Here is a 25,362-nt window from a genome sequence, read left to right as displayed (position 1 = left end):
AGCTTCTGAGGACTAATACAGCGCAGCTTGATCAGAAAGCCTGTCTTGTTGTCCTTTCTCGTGTCTCCTGTGCTCTCCATTCCTCTTTCTCCTCTAGGTTTACCAGGGATCCCCGTTCGCATCCCACTGGCCGGGATACCTAAACAGATGTTGTCTGGAGGGTGGACTGGGGCATGATGGGGTTTTCCTTCTTGGCACAGGGTGTGGAGAAAAGATGTAGGTGAGGGGGCGGAACAGTAGGGGGAAGGGAGATGGAGCAGGCTCAGTGCAGAAGGCGCAGGGTGTGGAAGTGGCCACACACAGACACCCCACCCAGTGAGGGGTGCAGGAGAGACAATAATCCCAGGATTCTCCTTCCTTTCCCTGTCCCCCCCCCCCCAGGAAGCTCAGAGTGTGTTTCACTCCTGTCTCACCTTTCCTCTCCATCCTGGCCTCCTGCTGCTCCCAAGGCCCCAGCCCCCTTTTCCCACAATCCCCAACACATGAAGATTTGGTACCGTGAGGTGTGCAGTTCCTCCTGGCTCAGGACCTTTGCTCCTCCCTCAAGTGGCAAGGGCCCCAAAAGGGCTGCATTTGGATGAGGCGTGGACCTAAAGTCAGTGCAGATGTGTTCAACTCCAGCCTAGTCAGCCCCAGCTAGGACACTGAGCGTTCACTTGGGACCCAGTCTCTCCCTCTGCAGAATGGCTCTATATGGAAGTGGCTGCATGCATGCAACTGCCCGTTCCAGTCAGAGACTCGGCTGTCACCAAGGGAGGCCTGAGGCCCAGGCCCACACATAGTCTTGAAGCAGGTTGCTACATGAACCCTCCTGGCTAGGTGGGTCCTGGTAACCTTGGAGGTTTCAGGGAGAGGCCGAGGTCTTGTTCAAAATACAACAGAAGTCGGGTGTGGGGGCAGATATTTGAAGCCTGGAAGCAACTTGAGAGGCCAAGGCAGGAAGATATTAAATTCCAGGGCAGCCTGGGATACACAGCAAGGACTGGGAATGCAGTTCTGGGAATGCAGTACAGTGCTTGCCTAGCAGTTACAAAACTGTGGGTTCGATCCCCTGCACTGGAAATAAGAGGAAGCAAGACCTTCTCCTCCTAGGGTTCTGGGAGAACGGAGCCCCACATTTCCCAAGCACCCTTGCTTTCACCAGCTCTGATAGTGCGTGACCTCCCTTGGGTGCCTGTGGCTGGCTTCATGCCACAGGTGCTGAGGCCAGATGTCCCATCATCACGTGCACCCCTGCATGCTGTGGCTGGTCTCTGAAGAAGGGGAAGCCTTGGGCAGAACAGCCTGACTGCGGTGAGGCGCCCTCACCGCTGTGGTGCAGGCTCTGCTGGGAACGAGAGCAGGGTGACTTACAGGAATTGGGACCTCTGCACCATATCAAACGAAAGGGACACCTTCAGGTGCACATACACACATGTATTCACATTAACAGCAGCTATGCATGCATAATGCATGTATTGCACATATAGCCAAACATGTGCACATGCACAAAGGCACACACTGACACACAAGCACATATATGCATGAGCAGGCACTATCACAAGACATATACATAGGTAGATCTGAACATGTGCACACATACACTGCACATACCAGCAAACATACATGTACACAATGCATACACATATACATTCACACACAGGCACATACTACAGGCACACATGTGCATGAACATGCACCAACACATGGATATAAATACAGGCAGACCCAAATGTGTCTGTCTACACATGTATACCTTGTACATATCAACACGAATACATGTATGCTTGCACATATACAGGCACACACCAAACACACAGACACATATTCAGTCCCAAAGGCTCTTCTTGCTTGTGGCTTGCTGTCCCTTGCTTCAGGCCTACACACTCCTAGTTCCCGCTATGCAAATTGTATCTACATGAAGCCAGTGTGAACACACACTAACAAACACGTGACAACCAGACCAATGGACCCCATGCTCATTGCCTGGCTCCCTGACCTCATGATCTCTCTCTCTCTCTTGCTCTCTCTCTCATTTGGCCACAGGAGAGTTGCTCGTTCTGCCCCTAGCTGCTACCCAGGGTGACCATTCTGGTTCCTCAGTACTTCTGTCTGTGCTCCATCCTACCCTAAACCACCTGCCCAAACAGCCACGTTCACCAGCCCCACCCACCAGAGTTTGAAGCCACACAGATATTCTAAAGAGGGCTGGGTGACAGGGGGACTGTGGGTTAGCTTGGTACCTGGCCATACAGGTCTTAGCCTCTGTGGATCTCGGCCTCCCGACGCTGAGGTCACCACCACGTTCTGCACAATGCCCCTCTTCCCTTAAGAGGAGCCGGGCAGCCAGCCAAGCACATAATAGATGCTTAGTAAAAAGATGGTTAAAGGAAATAAAACCTTGTTTAACAGTCTGAGCTGCTGCTGTGTCTACAGGCAGGACCTTATGAATGCCACCAAAACCCGGGAGAGGAAACTAAGCCCCAGGGGAGGGGTCTGTCTGAGGTCACTAATCCTGGGCAGGCTAGGCTTTATCTGCTGCTATTGTTCCTGGCAGGTGTAGGCTCCTTGCATTCCCTGTGGGGCCTGTAGGGGTCCCAGCGGGCAGTCAGGGCTAATGAACAGGTCCAGTATCTGTGTGGTGGGGGCTGAGGCGAGGGGGTGGAGGAAATTTGCTCAGGATGGCCCATTGACAAAGCACAAGCCTGCAGCCCAAACAGCAGGAATAGATGGGCCGGGGAAACACAAAGGTGTGCCTGGCTTTTCACAGTGCCAGTGCTCCTCTGGATGTAGAGTCAGTGCTAAATCCAGAATGGGGATTCTTGGTTCTTCAGTTACCCAAATAAGGTTTCTAAGTGAGGACTTGCGGAGAGGACGGAGGATGCCCTGGAGCCAGGGCAGTGCCCAGAGGAGTGTTCTGTCCCACCTGTCTCTGAAATGGAGATCCTTGGCAAGACCAGAGCTGGCAAACCTTGATTCCCCTCCCCCACCCCACTCTATTCCCTGTCTCTTCCCTTGTCCAAGGAGGAGGATACAACAGTCCTTCTCTGACACTGAAATAAAATGAGAGGCCTAGAGAGATGGCTCAGTGGCCAGAGCACTTGCCATAGGCCTAAGTTCAGTTCCCAGCCTGTAACTCCAGCTCTGCACGACCACACATGCGCACATAAGTAAAAATACAATAAAAATACTTAAAAGGAGAAAAGAAAAGGAATTCATAGATCTCAGGCAGGAGCTGAGTCTAGAAAATGACCAATAACTGTTTCACAAATACATGTCAGGCATGGTTCAGACATGGCAGCTCACACCTACAATTCCAGGCTAAAGCTAAGGCAGCAGAGTTGCTGAAGTTCAAGGCCTGAGCTGTACAGAAGGGTAAGGAGCAGCCTGGGCTGCAGAATGAGACCCTGTCTCACCCCTCACCACTCAATAAATGTTACCATAGAGGAAGTAGGTAATGTTCCAAGAATTGCTCCAGTGGTCTCCTGGGCACTCCTTCCTTGGTGTCCCAGAGACAGGGCAGCTCAGAAGAATTCCTGAACCCTGAGATGGCACATAGCTCCAATTCCAGCTCCTCATCAGTGTCCCACGTGGGGCTCCCAGACTGATTCCCGACAACATCTTTAGAGGTTTTCACACAGCTAAAGGCGAGGGCAGTTGGGGAGCAAGGGCAGAACTCCCAAAGGCTTTCCTGGAGCTTGCCAGGAACATACTCAGAGACCTAGACAGTCCCTTTGCGTGACGCTGACGGAGCTTGGGAACCACTGGCCTCAGACATAAAATGTAGGCGAGGGAGCCATCCTTAGCTTAAATCATGCATCTGCTGTAGAAGTTGTGTGGCCTTGGGTACCCATTTCAGCAAGTCTGTAAGTCCCCGGGACAGCAACAGGTAGTGTATAAAGTCCGACTGTTGGAATTATTAATTATTCCATCTTTTTGTTTGTGTATTTGTTTTTCTTTTTTTTTTTTGTTTTCTTGTTTTTTTGTTTTTCGAGACAGGGTTTCCCTGTAGTTTCTAGAGCCTGTCCTGGAACTAGCTCTTGTAGACCAGGCTGGCCTCGAACTCAGAGATCCGCCTGCCTCTGCCTCCTGAGTGATGGGATTAAAGGAGTGAGCCACCACTGCCCGGCTGTTTTTCTTGTTTGTTTTGTTTTGTTTGAGACAGCGTATCTCTGAGTAGCCCTGGCAGACTTGAAACCCCCTGTGTTAATCACACAGTGGTGGCTCATGCCTTTAATCCCAGCACTAGGGAGGCAGAGGCAGGCGGATCTCTGTGAGTCCAAAGCCAGCCTGGTCTTCAGAGAGAGCTTCAAGACAGGCTCCAAAGCTACACAGAAAAACCCTGTCTTGAAAAACAAAAACAAAACAAAACAAAACAAAAAAAAGAAGGAAGGAGGGAGGGAGGGAGGGAGGGAGGGAGGGAAGGAAGGAAGGAAGGAAGGAAGGAAGGAAGGAAGGAAGGAAACTCACCTTATAGCTGATGGTGATCTTGAATTTTTGATCCTATTGCCTCCACCTCCCAAGGGCTGGGATTTAAAGTGTTTGCCAGGTTTACGAGATTCTAGGAATGGGACCTAGGACCCCACGTTGCTAGGCAAGCATTCTACTAAGTGAGCTGAATCCAGCTTTCTGCTGGTTTTTTATATAATCAAGTAGGAGCCAATCAGACTTCACACATGGGTTCCGGAGGCACATAGTGTTGAGAAGCTGAAGCAGGAGGATAGCTAGTTTGAGGCCAGGCTAGGCTATCCATGATTCCTGTCACTCAGCTGCATGGCCTTTTAGGACCAGGGTCGGAGAATAAGTGGGAAAAAGTAATCTAAGGCTAGCAAAGCAGTGAGGAGCAGACTAGCATAAGCCACGCAGATCAGCAGGGCTCTGTGGAGTCTACAGATCAAGGGGCAGATGAGCTATGCCCAGGAGGTCACTCCAGGTGATTCCAGAAAGGAGAGATGGGGCAGAGCTCAGTGCTGAGCTAGAGGAGGTGTCCCCTTTGTTGTGATAGCAATTGCAGGGACCTGCCCCTGCCTGTTCCCTTTGAAGCCTAATCCCTCTTCTGGGAATCTCCCTAGAGCAATTTCATCCCTCCCCTGAAGCACTAAGCAACCAAGTGGGTGGCTTTGTTTCCAGGCCACCACAGGACCAAATTCTCTGAGAGAGGCAGGGATGCCCAGATGCAAGGACTTCCAGCCCCATCCCCTCAGCTGGGTGCAACAGGGAGACAGGGAAGGAGGACCCGGTGCTGTGGGTACCACGTCCCAGTGCTGCATAAACGATCAAGTTCATCTCCAGATGGTTTGGAACTGGGTTGTTTGTTTCTGTTACTTTATATTCAGTTGCCTGTTCCATTTTCATCCCCAAAGGGGGTGGGGGCGGGAATCTGTCTGCCTGTTTGGTGTGGACTTAGCTAGAGGGCTTGTTTGTTTTTCTGTGTGTGGGGGGAAGAGTGTTGAGGCATGGCTCACCATGTATCTAGTGTGTAAGTTCCTGGAACAGTACCAGGCAGAGTGTTACTCCTGACCGTTGGAATCAGTCCATTTTACTGCTAGGTCCTGGCCCATGGTGCTGGTGGCTACTCCTCCACTGTTTTCCTTTTGTTTGTTTGTAAAGATTTATTTTCATTTTGTGTGCATTGGTGTTTCGCCTGCATGTATGTCTATGCGTGGGTATCTGATCCCCTGCAACTGGAGTTACAGACAGTTGTGAGCTGCTATGTAGGTACTAAGAATTGAACCTAGGCTTTCTGGAAGAGCAGCCAGCGCTCTTAACTGCTGAGCCATCTCTCCAGCCCCATCATTGTGTTTTTTAAGACAGGCCTCTCATTCACCTGGAATTCACCAAGTAGGTTGGGCTGGTTGGTCAGTTAGCCTCAGGGATCCGCCTGTGCTGTGGTCATGGATACATGCCATTGTGCTGGGCTTTTTACATGGGAAGTAGGAATCCAAACTCAGACTCCCATATGTGTGCAGCAAGCATTTTTACCAAATGACCCATCTCTCCCACCTCTTGTTTTGTTTTGAGGTAGGGTTTTTTTTTTTAATTTTTTTTAATTTATTTTACATACTGACCACAGTTTCCCCTTCCTTCTCTCCTCCACTCCCCAACCTTCCTTCTACCCCCCACCTCCTCGGCATCCACTCAAGACTGGGTTTCTCTTTGTTGCCATGGGTCCTGAAACTCCCTCAGTAGACTAGGCTGGGATTAAAGGCATGTGACACCACCACCCAGCAAGGCAGGATTTTATAGTCCAGGCTGGCCTCAAATTTGCTATGCAACCATGTCACCTGACTCAATTCTCCCAGATGGGCACCACAGTCTGTGTACCGGAAAGCTAACTCAAGAGCAAAGCCACTATTACGATGTCTTTTCTGGACACAACAATGGGGATTAAGATTGCCGCTCAGGCAGTAAAGGGCCTGCTTGCACAGGGTCTAACCCCGTACCCTGTAAACCTGATGTGATAGTGCGTGCTGGTATACCTACCATTTGGGAGGTGGAAGCAGGAGGACCAGAAATTACAGGTCATCTTTGACTATGTCATGGCTTTCAGACAAGCAAACAATGCTCAGCCATCACACCTCCGCAGGCTGAATTCAGCAGAAGCCACAGACTAGAAGCCAGCTCCTTCTGTCTGCTCAGTCTCAGGGGCCGCTCTGAAGGAGTGCAGTGTGCTGCACCGGAGGAGCGCTGGCACGCGCACGCTGCCCTGTGGTTGCGAATGCTCAAACTTACCCCTACCACGCTGGGCATACAGTTGTCTCCAGCTGTTTACTACCACAACATGGCTGTGCTGAGTCACTTGAAACTTGGCTGCCTTCCAGAGGTAGGCTGCCAGCCTGGGCGTCTGTAATTTTGACCTTGACATCTACAAGGGGCATTTCTTATCTGATAGCCTGGGATAGGGCACTGAGCGGTGGTGGTAAGTGCCTGGGTGGTGGGACTCTGGGTGTGGCTTGATACAGGGAAGGCCAGGCCTTTCCAGGAAACAGAAAGTGAAATTCAAGAAAGGACTGGCAGCCTTGAAGTCCCGGGAAGAGACCAGGCTGCTGCTGGCTGATTTCCCTGTAAGTCCAGTCCCAGAGTTAAAATGTTGTCCTCAGACCAGGACCTGAAGGCAACAGGCAGTTGAACACCAAGGGTGAGGGCACAGCTACCCTATGGTTGCTACCTTGTTCTGCGCAGTGGCTCTGACAGGCCTTATGTTTCCCAGCCCTAGGGGAATCCAATGAAAACACACGAGGCCCTGTCCTGGGAGGGCTTCTTACTCCTCCACACAATAGGTATGAAGTGGAATCTGAGTTTCCTGTTTCCTTCCCAGCTCCAGGACTGTCATGCCAGGATCCACGCTTGAGAACTGCATGTCATCTAGCACATTCTAAACCAGCTGACTGGGAAAGGCTCACTTTATTCTGTTAGGATCCTCATGACTAATATATTATTTGTGATGATCGAGGATACGACTGAGGAGTTGGCGCCATTGCCAGCCCCACGCCCTGGCTTGCTGCCAGAGCTTCATTATTGACCCTACCCTTGGCCACCACTGTGCTACCAGGAGGAAAACGGAAGGGTAGGATCAAGCAGAGGACCGGGTGGCTTGCTGTCCCAGCTACTGAGAAGGCTGAGGCGAGTAGATTGGTTGAGCCCACACATCAGACACCAGAATGAGCAGCACAGTGAGACCCTACTTCAAACCACAAAAAATGAACAAACGGGCTGGGACTAACCTGAGTGGGCAGAGTGCTTACCCAGCATGCACAAAGCATCACATAAAGTAACCCCACTACCCAGGAGGTGGAGGCAGAAGTATCAGATATTTAGGGTCATCTTCAGCTACATAGTGAGTTCCAGGCCGGCCTGGGTTACAGGGCACCCTGTCTCAACAAACAAACAAACATTTACATGGAGATGGAGGTAGCAAGCAGCAGCCCCTGCTTGGATGGGGCATTTTAGGGATTAAGGAGTATTCACAGTGAACAGATGCGTAACCTCTAGCCTTGGGCTCACTTTCTAAGGTATCTAAAGACAAAGACAGCCACATGTTTGCCAATTAGGTGGCTAATTTGGTTGCCAGCATGACATACTTGGAGGAGAGAAACCCAATTGAGGAATTCCCTTCATCAGATTGGCCTGTGGGCATGTCTAATGGGGCATTTTCTTAATTGCTAATTGATGCTGGGGACCAGCCCACTGTAGGTAATGCCATCTCTAGGCAGGTGATGATCATGAGTCAGTAAACATTGTGCCTTCATGGTTCTGCTTCAGTTCCTGCTTTGGCTCCCCTTGGCCTGTAAAATAAAATACCCCCGCCCCCCACACACAAGCGGCTTTTGGTCATGGTGTTTACCATAGCAACAGAAACTTACACTGTGGACCCACTGGGTAGTGGGGTTGCCCACTTTATGTGGTGCTGGGGCTCAAACACAGGGCTGTGTGCCTGCTGGGTAAGCCCCTCTACCTACTGAGGTTAGCCCCACCCTGTTTGTTCGTCCTTTCCTTTTTGAACCAGGTTCTCACTGCGTTGCTCAGTTTGGTCTCTGATGTGTGGGCTCAGGCGATTCCCTCGCCTCAGCCTTCTCAGTAGCTGGGACAGCAAGCCACCTGGACTTATGCTTCATACAGCCCCTCCATTTTTCTCCTGGTAGCACAGTGGTGACCAGAAATGTACAGGATAATCTTGTAAGTATTGTTCCCCAGAAGCTCCAGTCAACCAACAGTGATCCCGCACCCAGAGGAGCGAAGGCAAACCTTACTGCTGCCATCAACAGGAGGAAGCACACGGCTGGCTATTCAGAGGAAGGAACCAGACACACAGAGTTACTCACCACATGGTGCTTTTTCTACCATGCGTGAGAAGCAGGCAAGGACTCTATGGTGGGAGAGTCTGATCTTGGGAGTCACAGGAGTACGCACATGTGTGAGTTCATTTAAGGGCTGGAATTTGCTGAATTTGCTGCGTTACGCCGTAGTCTTATTCAGCTACAGTCCTATTCATTGACTCCTTTTTATTTTTATTTTTATTTTTCTCAAGACAGGGTTTCTCTGAGTGTCCTGTAATTCACTCTGTAGACCAGGCTGGCTTCGAACTCAGAGATCTGCTTGCCTCTGCCTCCTGGGTGCTGGGATTAAAGGCGTGCACCACCACTATAATGGTCTGTCAAGCCCTCCTTGTCTGAGACAAGCCCCTCCCACTCCCTTCCCCCATCCACCACAGAGGCAAGAGGATCTTTCTTCCTTTTCCAGTCTGAGTCCCTTTCTTTTAGTCTCTCTCTTGAAGAGGCATCTTCTGTCTCTCCCTTCTTCCCACTTCTCCCTCCCCCCTCTGTTTCTCTCTCTCTGCTCTTCTCCTTCTCCCCTTTCCTTCCTAAACACACTAAATAAATATCCAACTTCGTGCTCCCATGGTGTGCCTATCCATCTTGGTCTCTCACCCGCGGTAGCTTCCTGCCTGGGACCTGGCTGCCTTCGTGGCCTGCCCTGGTCTCGGGATCGGCTGCCCACTGCCTGCCGCCACTCAGGGACCTGCAGCATTTTACTTAAACCATTACAACCACTCCCTGGGTCATTGAGAGACTCTTAGGGACAGTGAAATACACGAGTTCTTTTTGGCCACTCTCGGCAGATTAAGACTGTGAACAGATGTGAACAGTTCCCCGAATGCTTCACCTTGTGAAAATGAAACACTAAGTCCATCAAAAGTACCCTGCTGTCCTCCCTCTAGCCTCAGGCCACCCCCATCCTACTTTCTCATTCCGTACTCCTGCTTTTACTAAGTACATAGATACATAAGTTGAGTTATATAGTAAATCGTGGCTTATTTCACTTAGCAGATAGTCTTCGAGGCTCATCATGAAGCCTCTGTCACAATGCCTTCCCCTGCACTGCCCCTCCGAGCTGAGTTATATTCTTTGTTCAGGCATTATAACAACATGCCACAAGCAGCATAGTTTATAAGATAACAGAGTTATTTCTCATAGGTATAGAGACTGAGAAGTCCCAGATCAAAGTGCTGGCGGATCCAGTGTACATTAGTTTCTACTTTCTGGGTTACAGATGGTGTCTTCAAACTGTTCTCAAACAGGAGAAGGGATGAACAAACTTCAGAGCCTCCCAGTTGTCTCAGATAGTCAGACTGACCTTGAACTCCCAATCCTCCTGCCTCTGCCACTCCAGTGCTGGGATCACATGTATGCACTACCACCTTTGACTTTTGGAGGCTCATTTTTAGTGGCACCAGTCACATTGGGGACCCTGTGCATTCATGAGCACTTTATGTTTGTGCATGTACTTTTGACAGGCACTGATGCTCCCTCAGCCCCACCCCTTGCTCTCCATAGCACAGTTACAAACAGTATCCTTCTGGTCTATTATGTCACCCACGAATGCAACAAGGAATGGGGCAGGCAGAACAATGGGCCTGAGGCTGAGTTCTAGGGCCAGACAGGATTAAAGAATGGCTGTGTAACCTTAGACAGGGTACCTCCTTCCATGCGTGCCGCCCCCATCCTGACTCACATCCTCTGGACATAGAAAGGAGCTCAGGGCCCTCCGGAGGGGCTGGTGAGAGACTATGTGGTCTTTCTGAGCATTCAGCAGTGGCCTGGCACGGAGCACTTCCGTGAGTGTCAACTGCTGCCATTGTCACTACCATGGACTCCCTCAGGAGCTAGCCCCAAGCACACAATATCCCAGACTCAGAAAGCTGAGTCTCCAAGCAGCCATTCTCTGGGGGTATGGAAGTAGGCCCCAGGCTCTCCTAAGATCCCAGAAGACACCGAGATAGGAAGGCTGCTTCTCTTCCCACAGGCAAACGGCATGGGTTCCAGAGTCCAAGCTGGGCAAGGGCCTCTTACCAGGCGATGAGGAGGTCCTGAGGCCCAGCATCTTCAGACAGGCAATTTTCCCTCCGCTTCGCTCCTCCCTACATGCCCTTATATGCTCTATAAAGCCGGTTTCCAACAGGACTGCGTGTCGTTATCATCTGTTCACTTGGTGTAACCTGTGCCCCTGGGCCCAGGGGTCAGCGACTCCACCACCCTGGCATAAGGTCTGGATAGAGGGCTTGCAAGCAGAGCTCATAAGGAACAGTGGAGACCCCCAGTGTCACCAGGCCACACCTCTCCTGTAGGGGACCGTGCACTTCAGTGCTCTGTAGTCCCTCTGGCTGCCCTCTCAGGCTTTGTGGCTGAGGTGGCCCCAGAGGGCTGTGTTTTACCAAGGGGAAGAAAGCGGCCAGTGACCACCTACGAAGCACACTGGTCTGGGGAGGTCCTCTTCATTCCTTGCAGCTGCTTGGAGCTAGGAGAGCTGGGGATTGTTTTCTTCACATTTTCACTGAACTATAATCTATGTGATGCATACTTTGCCCGTTAAGGGGTTTCTAGGGGCTGGGGGATGTAGTTCAGCTGGTGGAGTGCTTGCCCAGCATGCACTCAGCCCTGGGTTTATCCCCAGTACTGCATAAGCGAATATGGTGGCACAAGTCTGAAATCCTTGCACTCAGGATATTGGAAGCAAGAGGTCATAACCAGTTACATAGCAAGTTCAAGGCTAGCTTAGGATATGTGAGACCCTGGCTCAAAAAAAAAAAAAGACAAAAAAATAGGGTCTGGGGAGATGAGACAGCTTGGTTGGTAAAGTGCTTGCCATGTTAGCTTGACAATCTGAATTTGGATCCCTAGTACTCATGTAAAAAGCCAAATGTAGGTATGTAATCCATTGGTCCATCTAGCCAATAGGAGAGCTCCAGATTCAGTCACATCAGCCCGCCCAGCCAACAGGAGAGCTCCACGTTCAGTCACATTAGTTCATCCAGCCAACAGGAGAGCTCCACATTCAGTCACATCAGTTCATCAGCTAATTGGAGAGTTCCACATCCAGTCACAGATTTTTCTCTCAAAAATAAGGTGGGGTGATAGAAGACACGGGAGATCAGTCTTCGCTTTTTACACGTGTATAGGTACACATATGCCCAGTAACCCCATGCACATATACACCTAAAGTTCCTAGCCTATGTATAGAGCTGTGTGACAAGTATCATAGTCAACTCTAGAACATTCCACAACCCCTAAAAGACGCCCTGTGCCCATCTAGAATCATTCTCTTCCCTATCTGTCTTCTCTCGAGATTAGCCTCTTCGGTTTTTGTTGTTGTTGTTGTTGTTTTGTTTTTGAAGACAGGGTTTCTTTATAGCTTTGGAGCCTGTCCTGGAACTAGCTAGCTCTTGTAGGCACCACCACCACCCAGCTGGCCTCTTCCTTTAAATAGGGACCAATCCACTCTGCTGGCCTTGTGAGATGTTCTCCACATTCGCCAGTGTGACACTGACACTTCACTCAACTGTGACACTGGGGCTTCAATCCTCCTTATTGTCGAATGACATTCCATCACGTGTCTGGGGAGCCAGGAAAGGGAGCCACCTCTGCACCGACTTCCAAGTGACGCTCACTGCCTGAGACTTTCCCAGTGCTGTCACTCCAGTCCAGGTGGTAGACACTATACCTCTTTCTTTTCTTTTTTGTTTTTGTTTTTGTTTTTTTTTTTTTTTTTAGACAGGGTTTCTAAGTGTAGCCCTGGAATTTGCTTGTAGACCAGGCTGGCCTTGAACTCACAGAGATACACCTACCTCTGCCTCCCCGAGTGCTGGGATTAGAGGAGTGTGCTATCACTTCAGGCTGATTCTGCTCCTCTTAAGTCCAGGGACCCAGGGCCCACAGACAGCTGAGGCGGATGTTTAGGTGGAAAGCCCTATTGGTTCCCATATATACCCCAAAAGGTTGGAATGTTTGGGATCTCCAGCTTGGGGCAACATTTTACATTCAGGTCTCACTCTTCCCATTCCAAACCCCACTCTCTGGGTGCCAAGCAGTGGCCCTGGAGCTGCCCTGAGAAAGTACACCAAAAGTCAGCCCCTCCTTGGGCTCCTTAAGACCTGGTAGCCATATTTGCTGTCTGATCCCTCTCCCGCCCTCCTGAGGGTCACCCAGGAGTGCCTTTTTCTGTTCATTAAACCTGGATTTATTAATTCGGTTTGATTGGTTTATTACATTGGCAGTGGTGGATTTCCATTAACCGGGGTGAGGGATTCAAAACTTATAAGGGGGAATCCGACTTTCCAGAAGTATTAGTGGAGTCTTGGCACCAAGGGAGCAGCCCCGAGCCCTTGTCTTTTGTTGCTTAGTGTCCCCAGATGCTCTGACAAGAAGGTTAAAATGAAGGCAAGGGGGGAAAGGCAGCACTTACGCCATTTTCATTGCCACTGGGGTTGGTTGGTTTTTGGAGATAAAGTCTCATGCAACTCTGGCTGGCCTCAAGCTCTAACCCAGGCTAGCCTCAAACTCTGTGCCATCTCATACTTGGCTCTTCACTGCAACTTCGAACACAGAGATGTCTCTTGTTCCTACAGCAATGTCAGCCTCACCGAGAATCTGTGTACTACATGGGACCCTGTTCCCAGAAAAATGATTTTGCAGGGTGCCAAGCTTCCAACTCTCACAATTTGCTTCCAACTCTGGGGATTCTTTAAAAGTTGCCATGGAGCTCTGAGCCTATGGGAGAACAATCAGAACCACAGGGTTGGCACACTCCTATGAGCTCCTGTGCAGCATTGGGGTGACCTGTGCCAAGATGGCATGTGGAGGGAAGGCCAGGCACCCATCATTCCTGATCCACTGGTGAGGCAGGGACTGTGAGTAGGCGTCAAAGTGGCAATGCCTGAGCTTGTAGGACAGGCTCGTCACCTTTCACCAAGTTCTCAGTGGATACAAACAGACCGTCAGGAAGGTGAGGAAGGACGTTCTAGGAAGACGGAACAGCCTGTGCAGAGACCCTGAGGCAGTAGCAGGATTTAGACTCCAGGGACTGAGAGAGCCCAGGGGTGCACACAACGGTCTAGAGGTGTAAGGGTGAGGGTGGAGGCACTCCAGGCCAAAGAAAGGAGAAAGGCTGAAGCCACCTGATCTCAGCTTTGATGGCTTGTCAGACACAGGAGACTTCTGAAGCCTCAGCAGAGTCCTCAGAGATGGGACCCACTGTTCCAGCCTGCCAGTGTTTATTGAGATACCCTCAAAACTGGAGCACTCCGGTGTCTCCCTAAACCTGCGGGTTTTATAGAGGGAGTGCCTGTGGATATGTTCCATGTATGGTCACATGTTACAGCTGTGCCGTGGCTGGCATCCAGTTCCCTCCCTGGCAGCTTCCTCTGGTCCCTTTGAGCATTTATCTATATCTCACATATAGTAGGACCCCAAAGATTTGTCAATGTTCTGGCCCCTAACATTCTGATCGTGACCTCACATGGAGGGAGGCAGGGGTGTACAGAGGTGACAGGCAAGGATATTGCCCAGCTCCCAAATAAATACATGGAAGCTTATCACTTGTAAATGCCCGTCCTTAGCTTGTCTTGTTTCTAGCCAGCTTTTCTAACTTAAATATTCCTGTTTCTCTTTAACTATGTTCTGCCTCTGGGATTTTTAGCTTTTTTAATTCTATGTATCTTTCTTTACTTCTTACTCCATGACTGGCTATATGGCTAGGTGGCTGGCCTCCGGCGTCCTCTCCTTCTCTCTTCCTTGTGCTCCTCCTTTCCCTAGATTTCTCCTATTTATTCTCTCTGCCTGCCAGCCTCGCCTATCCTTGCTCCTGCCTAGCTATTGGCCATTCAGCTCTTTATTAGACCAATCAGATGTTTTAGGCAGGCAAAGTAAAGTAACACAGCTTTACAGAGTTAAACAAATGCAACGCATCTTTATATCATCAAAGAAATGTTCCACGGCATAAAAGAATGTATCATGTCTTTAACTAATATTCCACAATAAAACTGAGAACTGGAAGAGCTTGGTCCATCTGAGAAAAGAGTTTCAAAACCTGCCTGACAGGTCAGCTATGCCTGTGCTCCTTACCAACATCTGGGAGGCCTTAAAGAGCCAACCAGCCCTCCTATGAGGCAACGACCATCACTATAGTCTCTTGACAGACAAAACTGAGGCAGGTAGCCCTCCTGGTGCCTGACACATCAATAGCACTCAATAAGAATCGATGAAATGTGAACTTTTATTTAGTCTGTGTACACATGGGTGCAGAGCCAGGCATCTGGTGTCTTCCTGAATCATTTTCCTCCTTAGTGTTTGAGACAGGGTCTGAACCTGGAGCTACGGAATAGGCCAGCAAGCTGTGGGCAACCTCCTGCCCTGCTTCCCCAGTGCTGGAATTATAGGTGTGCCACTACACCTGGCTTTTTATGTAGGTTCTGGGATTAGATTTAGGTCCTCACACTGGGGAAACGAACACTTTACTGCCTGAGTTATCAAAGAGAAGCCAAGTTCTGTACCCAGCATATACTGGCAAAGCAGGGACAGTCCCCTGCCTCTTGTTGCTTTCTACTCTTACGTGAAGCTTGTGAAATCAGCACTGCTCACCCTGCTGGGTGAGGAAATGGAAGCTCAGACAGGCTTGCCTACCTCACTCTGCCATGCAGCTTTCTTCCCTTCTCTTGTGCTCCCTGGCCCAGAACTGGAGTTTGCAGCCGAGAACCTCGTTGGCCTTTGCCTTGGAGAAACTTGTGTTCCTCTGTCAAAGCTTTACCCCAGGGCTTGTTCACATCTCTAGGTCCAGGGAGCCGTAGCCCATTCTCCCTAAGTGCATAGCTGGTTTATCTCTGCCAGTCTCAGCAGGCTCATCTAACATGAGCATTTCCAGGGCTTGGGGCTGCATGCCACTCTGACTCCTTGGACTGGAGATGATGACACCAATCCTAAACCTTTTCCTGGACAGCAGAGGTGTGGGAGACAAGCGGTACACCCCCCCTTCTTCACAGTTCCTAAACACATAACCCCATGTCTGGGCCTGGGACCTGTATTCAAGGGTGTCGCCGAGGGATCGCCTCTGGGTGCTTGGGAAGTGTCATTCTAAATGGGCCTCGGAGATTTCAGCTCCCACTGCACCCAGAGACTGCTCACACATGTTGTGATCTGTAGGACAAAGGCTGTGTGTCTTGTGTGCATCCCCCTTCCGTAACCCAACCTGGATGGCAATAGGAGATGCAGTGTGTATTAAGCCCAGCTTCCCTCTTTTCAGATGAGCCTATCGGGCAGGGTTTGGCTTGTTTTCTTCTATTTTAATCCAGAACAATAGTCCCTCTTAAGCCATTTGTATTTCTGCATTCTTGTTCCAACATCCCATACACTAATACCTCAGCACAGATATTTCTATTACTATAGTGGAAGAAAAGGGCTCTGTACCCTTTTGCAGATGAAGAAACTGAGGCCCTGGCTCAACTGCTGTTGGAAGGAGTTTGCGGCTGGGGCTGTGGGCACTGTGTGGTGTCCCCCAGACTCTGCAGTCAGCCTGGGGTGCAGAACACTGCACTTGTGCAGAGGGCCTGATGGAACTACTGCCAGCCTCTCCCTTAGAGCAGCCAACCACAAAGCAGGCACCTGGCAGGTGGGTGGGCGGGGCCGACAGGCAGGCCAGTGGGCAGGGAAAACGCACATGAACCTCAGCTGGCCACTGCGTTTCTCTTTCCTGTCAGAAGAGTGTCTTATGAGACCTGTGAGTGTGCAGGGCCACAAAGTCCAGCTGGCTCATCCTTGAGGGTTACACAGGGGCTACCTACTAGCTGGTTGGCTATTTTACCCCTCACATCATGATCCAGGGCAGTGGATTCCTTCAAGGTCATTTTCCTCTTCTGTTTGCTTTTTTGAGACAGGGTCTTACTGTGTTGCCCAGACTAGCTTAAAACTTGAGAATTTTGTTTCTGCCTCTCAAATGCTGGGGTTACAATTTGGAGCCAGGACACTGGGCTTCCTCTTGGCTTTGTTCTCTTAAATCTTACTGCACCATCACTTCTTCTGTGTGCTGCATGTGTTTATGAACGGACTGTGGTAGGAGTGTGGACATCAGAGAACTCGTGGGAGTCATTTTCTCCCCCATGGAATCCTGGAGGCGGAGTCATCAGGTTTGGTTGCAGGAGCCCCTACCCACTGAGCCCTCTCCAGACCCTGCTCCTTGTTCTCTTATTTACTGTTTGCTTGCATGTGTATGTGTGTGATGTGCATGTCTGCATATGTGTCCACATGTATGTGTGTGGGTATGCATATGTGCATGTGTGAGCATGCGTGAGCACCTGAGGTTGCTCAGTCAGACTCCACTTTACTGAGGCAGGGTCTCTCGATTAATCCAGACTTTACCAACTACACTAGTCTAACGAGTCATTTTGTCCCCAGGGGTCTCCTGTCTCTGCTTCTGAGTGCTGGGATTACGGGTGGACGGGTGGCTATACCTGCCTGGATTTTATGTGTACTCTGAAGGTCCAAGCTCTAGTCTTCATACTGCAAACTAAGCACTTTTAACCACTGAGCCATCTGCTAAAAAAAAAAAAAAAAAAAAAAAAAACAAAACAAAACAAAACAGGGTCTCAATGTGTAGGCTAGTCTGTCCTTGGATTCATGGCAATCCTCTTGCCTCAACCTTCAGTGTTGGAATTATAGGCACTAGTCACTATGCCTGTTTTGTTTTGTTTTGTTTTGTTTCCTTTTTTCCTTTTTTTTTTTTTTTTTGAGACAAGGTCTACATAGCCTGACTATGTAGCTCTGGCTGGCATGGAGCTCATAGAGATCTTCCTGTCTCTTGAGTGTTGGACTGAAAGTGTGTGTGTCACCCACACTTCTGGTTTGTTCCTTCCTTATTCTCAAACTGCATGCCCTTAAACACCCACAAGAAAGAAGAGCAAATGCTTCCACCATAGAGAAATGACATGAGTTGGGAAGATGGCTCAAAAAAAACCCACAAGGTAGATGGCTCCCCAGAAACAGTATTCAGTATTGACATCTGGCTTTGCAGGCACACATACATGTACACATGCACACATACTCTCACACACGGATACCTGAGCATATGCAAACATGGCCCACGAGCACATACACGAAAATGACATGATAGATGTTTGGGGAAAGTTTAAGCACATCAGTGTGAACACACGTGGGACCCACATGGCTCTCTATTGATATGCACTAGCTTTATGTGTTAGTCAAGTTTAAACATGTTGTGGTTGTACATGCCTATAACCCCAGCACTGGGGAAGTGGAGTGTCTTAGTTAGGATTTCTATGGCTGTGAAGAGACAGCAAGACCACGGCAGATCTTAGAAAGGAAAACATTCAATTGGTGTTGCTAACAGTTCAGAGGCTCAGTCCATTATCACCATGGTGGGACACGGCAGTGCACAGGCAGAAGTGGTGCTGGAGAATTAGCTGAAAGTCCTACATCTTGCAGGCAACAGGAAGTGGTGCGGAACACTGGGCGGTATTTTCGGCATATATGAGACCTCAAAGCCTGCCTCCACAGTGACATACTTCCTCCAAACAAGACCACGCGTGTTCCACAAGACCACACCTCCTAATAGTAGCACTCCCTTTAGGGTTGTGAGGGCCACCCAAAACGACCACAGGGAGGGAGGAGGATCAGGAGTTCAAGGTCATCCTCAGCTACTTAGAAAAACAGTTCAAATCCCTCTCTGTCCTGTTGGCTGAGTGGGTGCTGTGCATAGACCCTGGGGAGATGATTCTTGACTTGGCCTCTGTAATTTCAATTACCTATGTAAAGAATGCAGAATAAGAGAGGAAGAAGCCCCCAAGCACTGGGAGTGCCAGAGAGGCCGTCATCTCCTCCTCCTCCTCATAGGTTCATAGGAGTCACATTTTCTCCTCCCTCTTCTCTCCCTTGCTCCCACCCATCTCAGTAAATACAGCCAGTGTGTGCGTGATACACAGGGCATAATTCCAGGCTAAGGCCATCACTGTCCATCATTTGCAGACACTCAGCTTTGAAGACCCCAGCGGATGATGACACCAGTGCAGCCACAGGAAGGAGGGCCTGGAAACAGCAGGAATCAGTGTTCACGGAGAAGAGGAGAGGAAGGAAGGCCGGGGCTGTAGCTCCGTCCGTGGCAGTCCTTTGCCAGCATGTTGAGACCTGGGTTCTAGCCCCATGCTGCAGTCTCAGCTCTTTGATGGTGCTCCCCCGCCAAAAGGCTTTATTGAAATCACAATGGATGAGTGACTTGTAGCCCACACCTGTCACCAGCATTCTGGAGCCCACAAAGTCACTACTACGGTCACTTGTCTCATAGGCTTGGACAGAACATTATGGTTAGCAGAATTATATGAAATTCTATACACCCCCCCCCCACAGTCAGATAGGAAGCTGAAAGGGTGGGAGTACAGGAAAGAGACCAGGGCATCACATAGTCAAAAGGTCCTCCCCCCCTCGTGAACCACTTCTTCTAACCAAGCTCCATCTTCCAGTCCCATCAAACTGGGACTCTGTTGACACTTGAACTATTCATGTAGGGGCCCCCTCTGGTTCTAATCTGCTCTGAGAATTCCCTCACAGACACCTTTTCTGGCTTTCAATGCAGTCAGGGTTCCAGTCACAATGAACGATCCCAGTTACGTATATGGAAATAACCACACACACTTTCATGTATCTAGAAAAATTTCTGGCCGTGGGGCACACACACGGCTCACTGTTCGAGGACGTCTAAACAGCAGTGTCCGTGGTTAGCACCCTATGCAAACCACTCTGAGGGAGCTGCCTGGAGATGTGGTCGGGTTACCTGGTCCAGACCAGGAAATACAAGATGATTCTGGAAGATCCAGGAGGGGGACAGCCACAACCTGAATGTGAAGTGACAGAAGTTATGTGTGAACAGTTGGTCCCTGGGTTGTGGCACCATCTTGAGAGGTTATGGAATTTTGGGGATATGTGTTGGAAATTTTTCCTAATGCGAGCTCTCTGCCAACACAAAAATTCCAATCAAGCCAAATCACAACAAGCCAAATTAAGAAATGTCCAGGTTTAATGGGATTCCTGCGGTCTCAGGTAGCTACGAGGGGGAACTGGGAGGCCGCTAACACGACCACCGGGAGGAAGGGAAAGAGACCATGAGGGAACTTTCCAGGGAAGCAGTTTAAACAGACTGAGGGTGTGGTCAAGATTTTGCCGGGCTCGTCTTGACCCTCCTCCAGGAGGTCAAGACTTGGCGGGCACAGAGACGGGGTCTCCAAAGATGGATGCCAGAGACCGGGGCTTACAATATCCACCCTAGGGCCACTAGGGTGGCATTTGGAGGCTATGCCCACCTCCAATTCTGGTCTAAAGGTCTATGCTTCCTGATCCACGAAGATGTAAAGAGCCACATGCTCACTTGTCTGCATCACTGTGACAAAATACCTGAAGGGGGCATCAGTCTGGGTCACTGTGAGGAGAGTGCAGGGCACCTTGGTGGGGGAGGCAGCTGTTCACATAACTGCAGCCAGGAAGCAGAGAGATGAACACTGGTGCTCAGCCAAGGTTCTGCCCACCGTTAGAATGCGTCTTCCTATGTCGGTTAACCTAATCTAGAAATGCCCACACAGACATGCTCGAAGATCTGTCTCCTAAGTATTCTAGATCCTGTCAAATCGACAGTATCAACCATCACACCACACTACCAGCTCCCACTCCTGCAGACAGAACCACCCCAGCTGCCATCTCTCCCCTGCCGTTGTGGGTTGAAAACCCCCGAGACTGTGAGTCAAAATATCACAATAAACACCCTTCGTTCCCAAAGTTGCCTCTGCTAGGCATTCTGCAACAGCAACAAGAAAACCAACTCATAACACAAAGTATAAAGCACCCACTAATCCACTCTGACAAATTGACAGCAGGGGCCAGATTAGGGTCGGGGGAAGTTCCAGTGTGGAGGTTTCAATGGCTGGTGAAGACATGATATCTTGAGGAAACACAATGTCCACCCCCTAAATATGAACCCTGTATAGAACCCCAAGCTGATGGAGAAGGAATCATTCAGTGAGCACTGACCCTAGTCTCCTCAGTTTCACCCACTGCAGCCCTTAATGGTTTGATCATCAGACACTTCTCTGTGAGCTGGATGTGGGAAGCCTGAGCTCGCTCTCCTTCTGGAGTACTCTCTACCCACTTCCATAGAGCCTCATTTTCTCCTAGACTTGAAGCTCTGAAGCCACGTGGAAGATCATGCACGGTGGCTAGGAGGAGCTTGAGACTGTTCTTTAACCAGACAGTAATACCCTTACCCCTCCCCTGTGTGTCTGGCCATGAGTGTGGCTGGGTTTCCAGAAAGCCAAGGCTAGCCTTTAGTCCACCTTTGTACAAACTTGAAAATTCAACCTCTGAGCTATGGATTTAGAGGGGAAAAAAGCAAGCTAGGTTGTGTGTGAGAAATACCCAGGTATGGGGCCGGAATTCACAAGCAAAACCTGGGCTGGACTCCCGTCCTCTACTCAGTTCCTTGCTTGGAAGCTTTTAGTCCACAAATGCACAGTTGTCCTGGGAAACCCTGGTGAGACAACTCTCAGAACTTGAAGACAGAGTGCAACCCAGAGTCCTTGATAAGGGGGGAGGTGGTTCTGAGGCTTTCCTCATCCCCATATTGGCTTCATGTTCACATCCCCATCAATCTGCTCACTGTTCCCTTCCAGGCCCCTCTGGATCTTTAGACAGAAATATCTAGAAGCAGCCTGTCACTCCTCTGCCCACTGTTGTGTCCCCAGAGCCAGGACACTGATGGCCTCTGGCCTAATCTGTCTCATCCCACGTCACTTTTCCTGTGACCAGATGCCAAGCCTAAAGTCCACAGGGGCCTGGAACAGGTCGCATTCCATCTCAGCCAATTCCCATTGCTGCCTCCCTCACCTGCTGGGCCTCCCTCCGCTTCCTGCCCAATTGCCTTTCGGCTTCCCCTGCAGGCTGTTCAGCAACTGGGGTGAAGTCAACACAACAGGAAGTGAACTTCTCCCTGGACACAGGGGCAGCAGCATTGCCCACAGTCACCTCCTGTCAAGTACTGTCCAAAAGATGACCTGCACCCGTGTGGCTACCTGAGGGGCCCCAGTGTTCTCACCGGAGCTGACTCCTCCTGAAGCTCTGAGACCCTCTGGGGCTTTCACTAACTTTCATAAGGTCAAGTTCCCTCAGCAAATATCCTCTGGGCAGTCTGAAGATGGGTGCTTTTTTCACACTTCCAATTTTGCATGGCTGTTTCGCCTGCTTGCCTGGCCTTGGATTATCTGTCAGGGCCTCGCCTGGAAGCAGGTGTACGGCAAGCACTCCCTAGGAACGAACGACTGAATGCTCCCGGAGGTGCTCTCCTCAGTCACTTCTTGACTATGACACCGCAACCGCTGATGCCAAGACCCTGCTCGCCCCTCTTATGCCCATATTTGGACATGGGTGCAGGTCCTCCCTGGCCATGGTCTGTGAGGTCCTGGCCTTTTTTTTTTTGACTTCACAATCCCCAGGGGCCCCTCGCGTCTATAAGAGGAAGAGGGTGCGGGCTCGCCAGCCACAGCCCGCAAAATTCCAACTGCTCACAGGTTGGCTGGCTCGACCCAGGTGGTGCCCCCTGCTCTGAGCCAGCTCCCGGCCAAGCCAGCACCATGGCCAGATACCGCTGCCGCAGCAAAAGCAGGAGCAGATGCCGCCGCCGCAGGCGGAGATGTCGCAGACGGAGGAGGCGATGCTGCCGTAGGAGGAGGCGAAGTGAGCAGGGAGCTGGGTTTGGCTGGGCTGGGTCCAGGGGGTCCGGGGACTGGGCAGAGCCTGAGATCCTCCTCCTCACTACCTTGTCTCCCTAGGGTGCTACCGCCGCCGCCGCACATACACCATGAGGTGTAAAAGATACTAGATGCACAGAATAGCAAGTCCATCAAAACTCCTGCCTGAGAATTTTACCAGACTTCAAGAGCCTCTCGCCACATCTTGAAAAATGCCACCATCCAATGAAAAACAGGAGCCTGCTAAGGAACAATGCCACCTGTCAATAAATGTTGAAAACTCATCCCACTCATGCCTCTTGGTTCTTGGGTTCTACAAGGGTGGTTGAATGTGGGTGAATGTGGGTAAGGGGGGTCTTTGGTCAAGTGGGAGAGGCTTCAAACCTGTCAACAGCCGATTCTCAACATCTACCCCCAGCCACCTCTACAGATCCCACCCCAGAAGGGCTTTTGAGGGCCTCACCATGGCAATAGCAGTCATGAGGGCCACCTAACCTGGGATGTCTTGGGCCCCAGCCACACAAAGGCCGTCGGAAAGTGAAGGGCTCTCAAGACGAACACCAAATATGAAGGCCAGTTGAGTTTCCAGAGTTAGGTCTAACTGGATCTGTGTGACAGGCCATCAAGATTGCTTCCCTGAAATGCCCATCACCGATCCCTTCTTGGGTAAGCCCATGGGGGCCTGAGCAGTTAGGCTCGGCCTTGGCTTGGCCTTCTCTTGATCTCAATCCTTGGAACTGGCTTGTGTGTGAATGCAGAGGTCAGATGACCCTGGCTGGCACCTGTGTCTGCAAGCCTGGGCTCAGCTGAACCTTCGGATGGCCCGTTGTGATTATCCTCTGTGCCTGGTTTTATGGTCTTGGTGACCCAAAATCTTGTGTATGCTAGGTATACTCTACCACGCCTTGGCCTTTTGATCTAGATCCTGAAGCCCTCTTTATGGTGAAATCCAGGTAATATATTCCATAATGGCTAAGATCAAGGTACCAAAACCACCATGTTGGAGATAAAAAGTACAAAACCCCCGTAAGTTTCACTACTATACACAAGTTTAATTTTTTGCTGTTAACCTGGCACATGCTAAGCACACTATGCCTCAAGCTCTAGTATGTCCTGTGGTCAAATGTCAATTATGAGAGAAATCAAGGATTAGCCTGGGCTAAAATAAGACTAAAGAACTGTTTCAAGTATGCCTCAGGAAAAGTGGCCCTGGGGTCAGGTGTGGCGGCTCACATCTTTAACCCTAGCACATGGGGCAAGAGACAGGCAGACCTGGCTAGCCTGGTCTACAGAGTAAGTCCCAGGACAGCCAGGGTTAGCCAAACCAAAACAATGATAGGATTCCAGCTCAGCAGTGACCTTGATCAACACACTTTCTAGGAAGATAAATGAGAATATGTATGGCACTTGTTTGGACGTTTTAGTAGTTTGGTGGGAATCTTTTCCCACTGCCTGGCAGTGTGAGGACAGGCTGGGGCTGGAGGTGATTTAGTTAGTAGAGTGCTTGCCCGCCATGGTACCGCAACAATGGCCCACATCATGCAACAAGGCAAGGGACCAGGATAGAGAAGTTGAAAGCCTGTCTCATACTAAAGCTACAAGGGCTTTAAGGCAAGGCAAGTAACTTGGCCTCCTTCTCGCAGCCTGCAAACCAGTGCTGCAAACCCTGCCCATGTCGCCCTCACAGAGGGGACTGGGCAGGGTGGGAACAATCAGGGGTGGGCCGCCAGGTCACAGTGGGATTCCCCTTTATATATGACCCCCAGAGAGCCCCCCACACCAGACCATCATCACCACCAAGAGCAGGTAGGGAGGCTTCCGTCCTCCTCCTTTTATCAAGTCAGCTGCAGCCTCAGCCCAGAACCTCCTGATCTCCTGGCACTATGGTTCGCTACCGAATGAGGAGCCCCAGTGAGCATCCACACCAGGGGCCTGGGCAAGACCATGGACCCGACGAGCAGGGGCAGGGGCAAGGGCTGAGCCCAGAGCGTGTGGAGGACTATGGGAGGACACACAGGGGTCACCACCATCACAGACGGCGCTGCTCGCGTAGAAAGTTGTACCGGATCCACAGGAGACGCAGGTCATGCAGGAGGAGGAGACGTTCCTGCCGCCACAGGAGGCGGCATCGTAGGGGTAAGCACCCAAGAACCCCAGAACCTTGACCACCTGTGCTGCTGCCCAGCAAGGCAGGAGTGTCCCCATCCAAACCCTGCTGCTTCCCAGGTAGCCTAGCAAACCATTACTTTCCTTCCCAAAGGCTGCAGAAGATCCCGAAGGAGGAGGAGATGTAGGTGCAGGAAGTGTAGGAGGCACCGCCACTAAGCCTCCCCCAGGCTCATCCATCCTGCCTGGAGCCAAGGAAGTCGCCTGCCCAAGGAAGAGCCACCTGCCCGAGCAACGTCACACGAGGCCACACCACCGTTCAAAGTTGATGTCTGAACCCTGAGCTGCCAAGGAGCCACGAGATCTGAGTAATGAGCAAAGCCACCTGCCAAATAAAGCTTGACACAAGACTCACTGGCTGCTGTCTCCTTTTCACAAACTCCATGGACCCGAGGGAAGGGAGTAGGGACCATTTCTAGATATTGTCAGGGAGGAACCTGAGCCTTGAAACCAAAGAGGAATTCTACCTCTGAAACATGAGCGGGAAGCGAAAGAGTTTGGGGCTGGACTGGGAGAGGTCCTGGAAGTAGGGCCATCTTCCCACCATAAACTAGGTACACTTGAGTTCCTAGAAGCAGTAGGTTTGCCTGACATTGGTGCGTTGGTAACTAACTCCTGTCCAATCGGCCCTCCCACCTCATGGGGCCATC

General features: G+C 50.6%; 2 protein-coding genes across 2 annotated transcripts in view; one reads left to right on the top strand and one right to left on the bottom strand.

Moving 5' to 3' along the window:
• Rmi2 (RecQ mediated genome instability 2) overlaps positions 1-25,362 on the bottom strand; it is a 65,245-nt gene that overhangs the window by 35,370 nt on the left and 4,513 nt on the right. The gene's annotated exons all lie outside the window — the stretch shown is intronic.
• On the top strand, positions 24,430-24,871 carry Prm2 (protamine 2). The gene is made up of 2 exons (XM_038326813.1): positions 24,430-24,682; positions 24,807-24,871. Exons 1-2 carry the CDS (start codon positions 24,430-24,432, stop codon positions 24,869-24,871), a joined length of 318 nt encoding a protein of 105 aa, XP_038182741.1.

This window comes from Arvicola amphibius, chromosome 4 (genome assembly GCF_903992535.2).
Source record: "Arvicola amphibius chromosome 4, mArvAmp1.2, whole genome shotgun sequence".
NCBI classification, from domain to species: domain Eukaryota; kingdom Metazoa; phylum Chordata; class Mammalia; order Rodentia; family Cricetidae; genus Arvicola; species Arvicola amphibius.
Note: the sequence above shows the minus strand (reverse complement) of the source record. Positions and strands in the feature narration are given on the sequence as shown.

Coding starts and splice junctions, on each gene's coding strand:
- Prm2 (XM_038326813.1), top strand. CDS start 24,430: ATGGTTCGCTACCGAATGAGGAGCCCCAGTGAGCATCCACACCAGGGG. Junction 24,683..24,806: donor CAGGAGGCGGCATCGTAGGG/GTAAGCACCCAA, acceptor TCCTTCCCAAAG/GCTGCAGAAGATCCCGAAGG.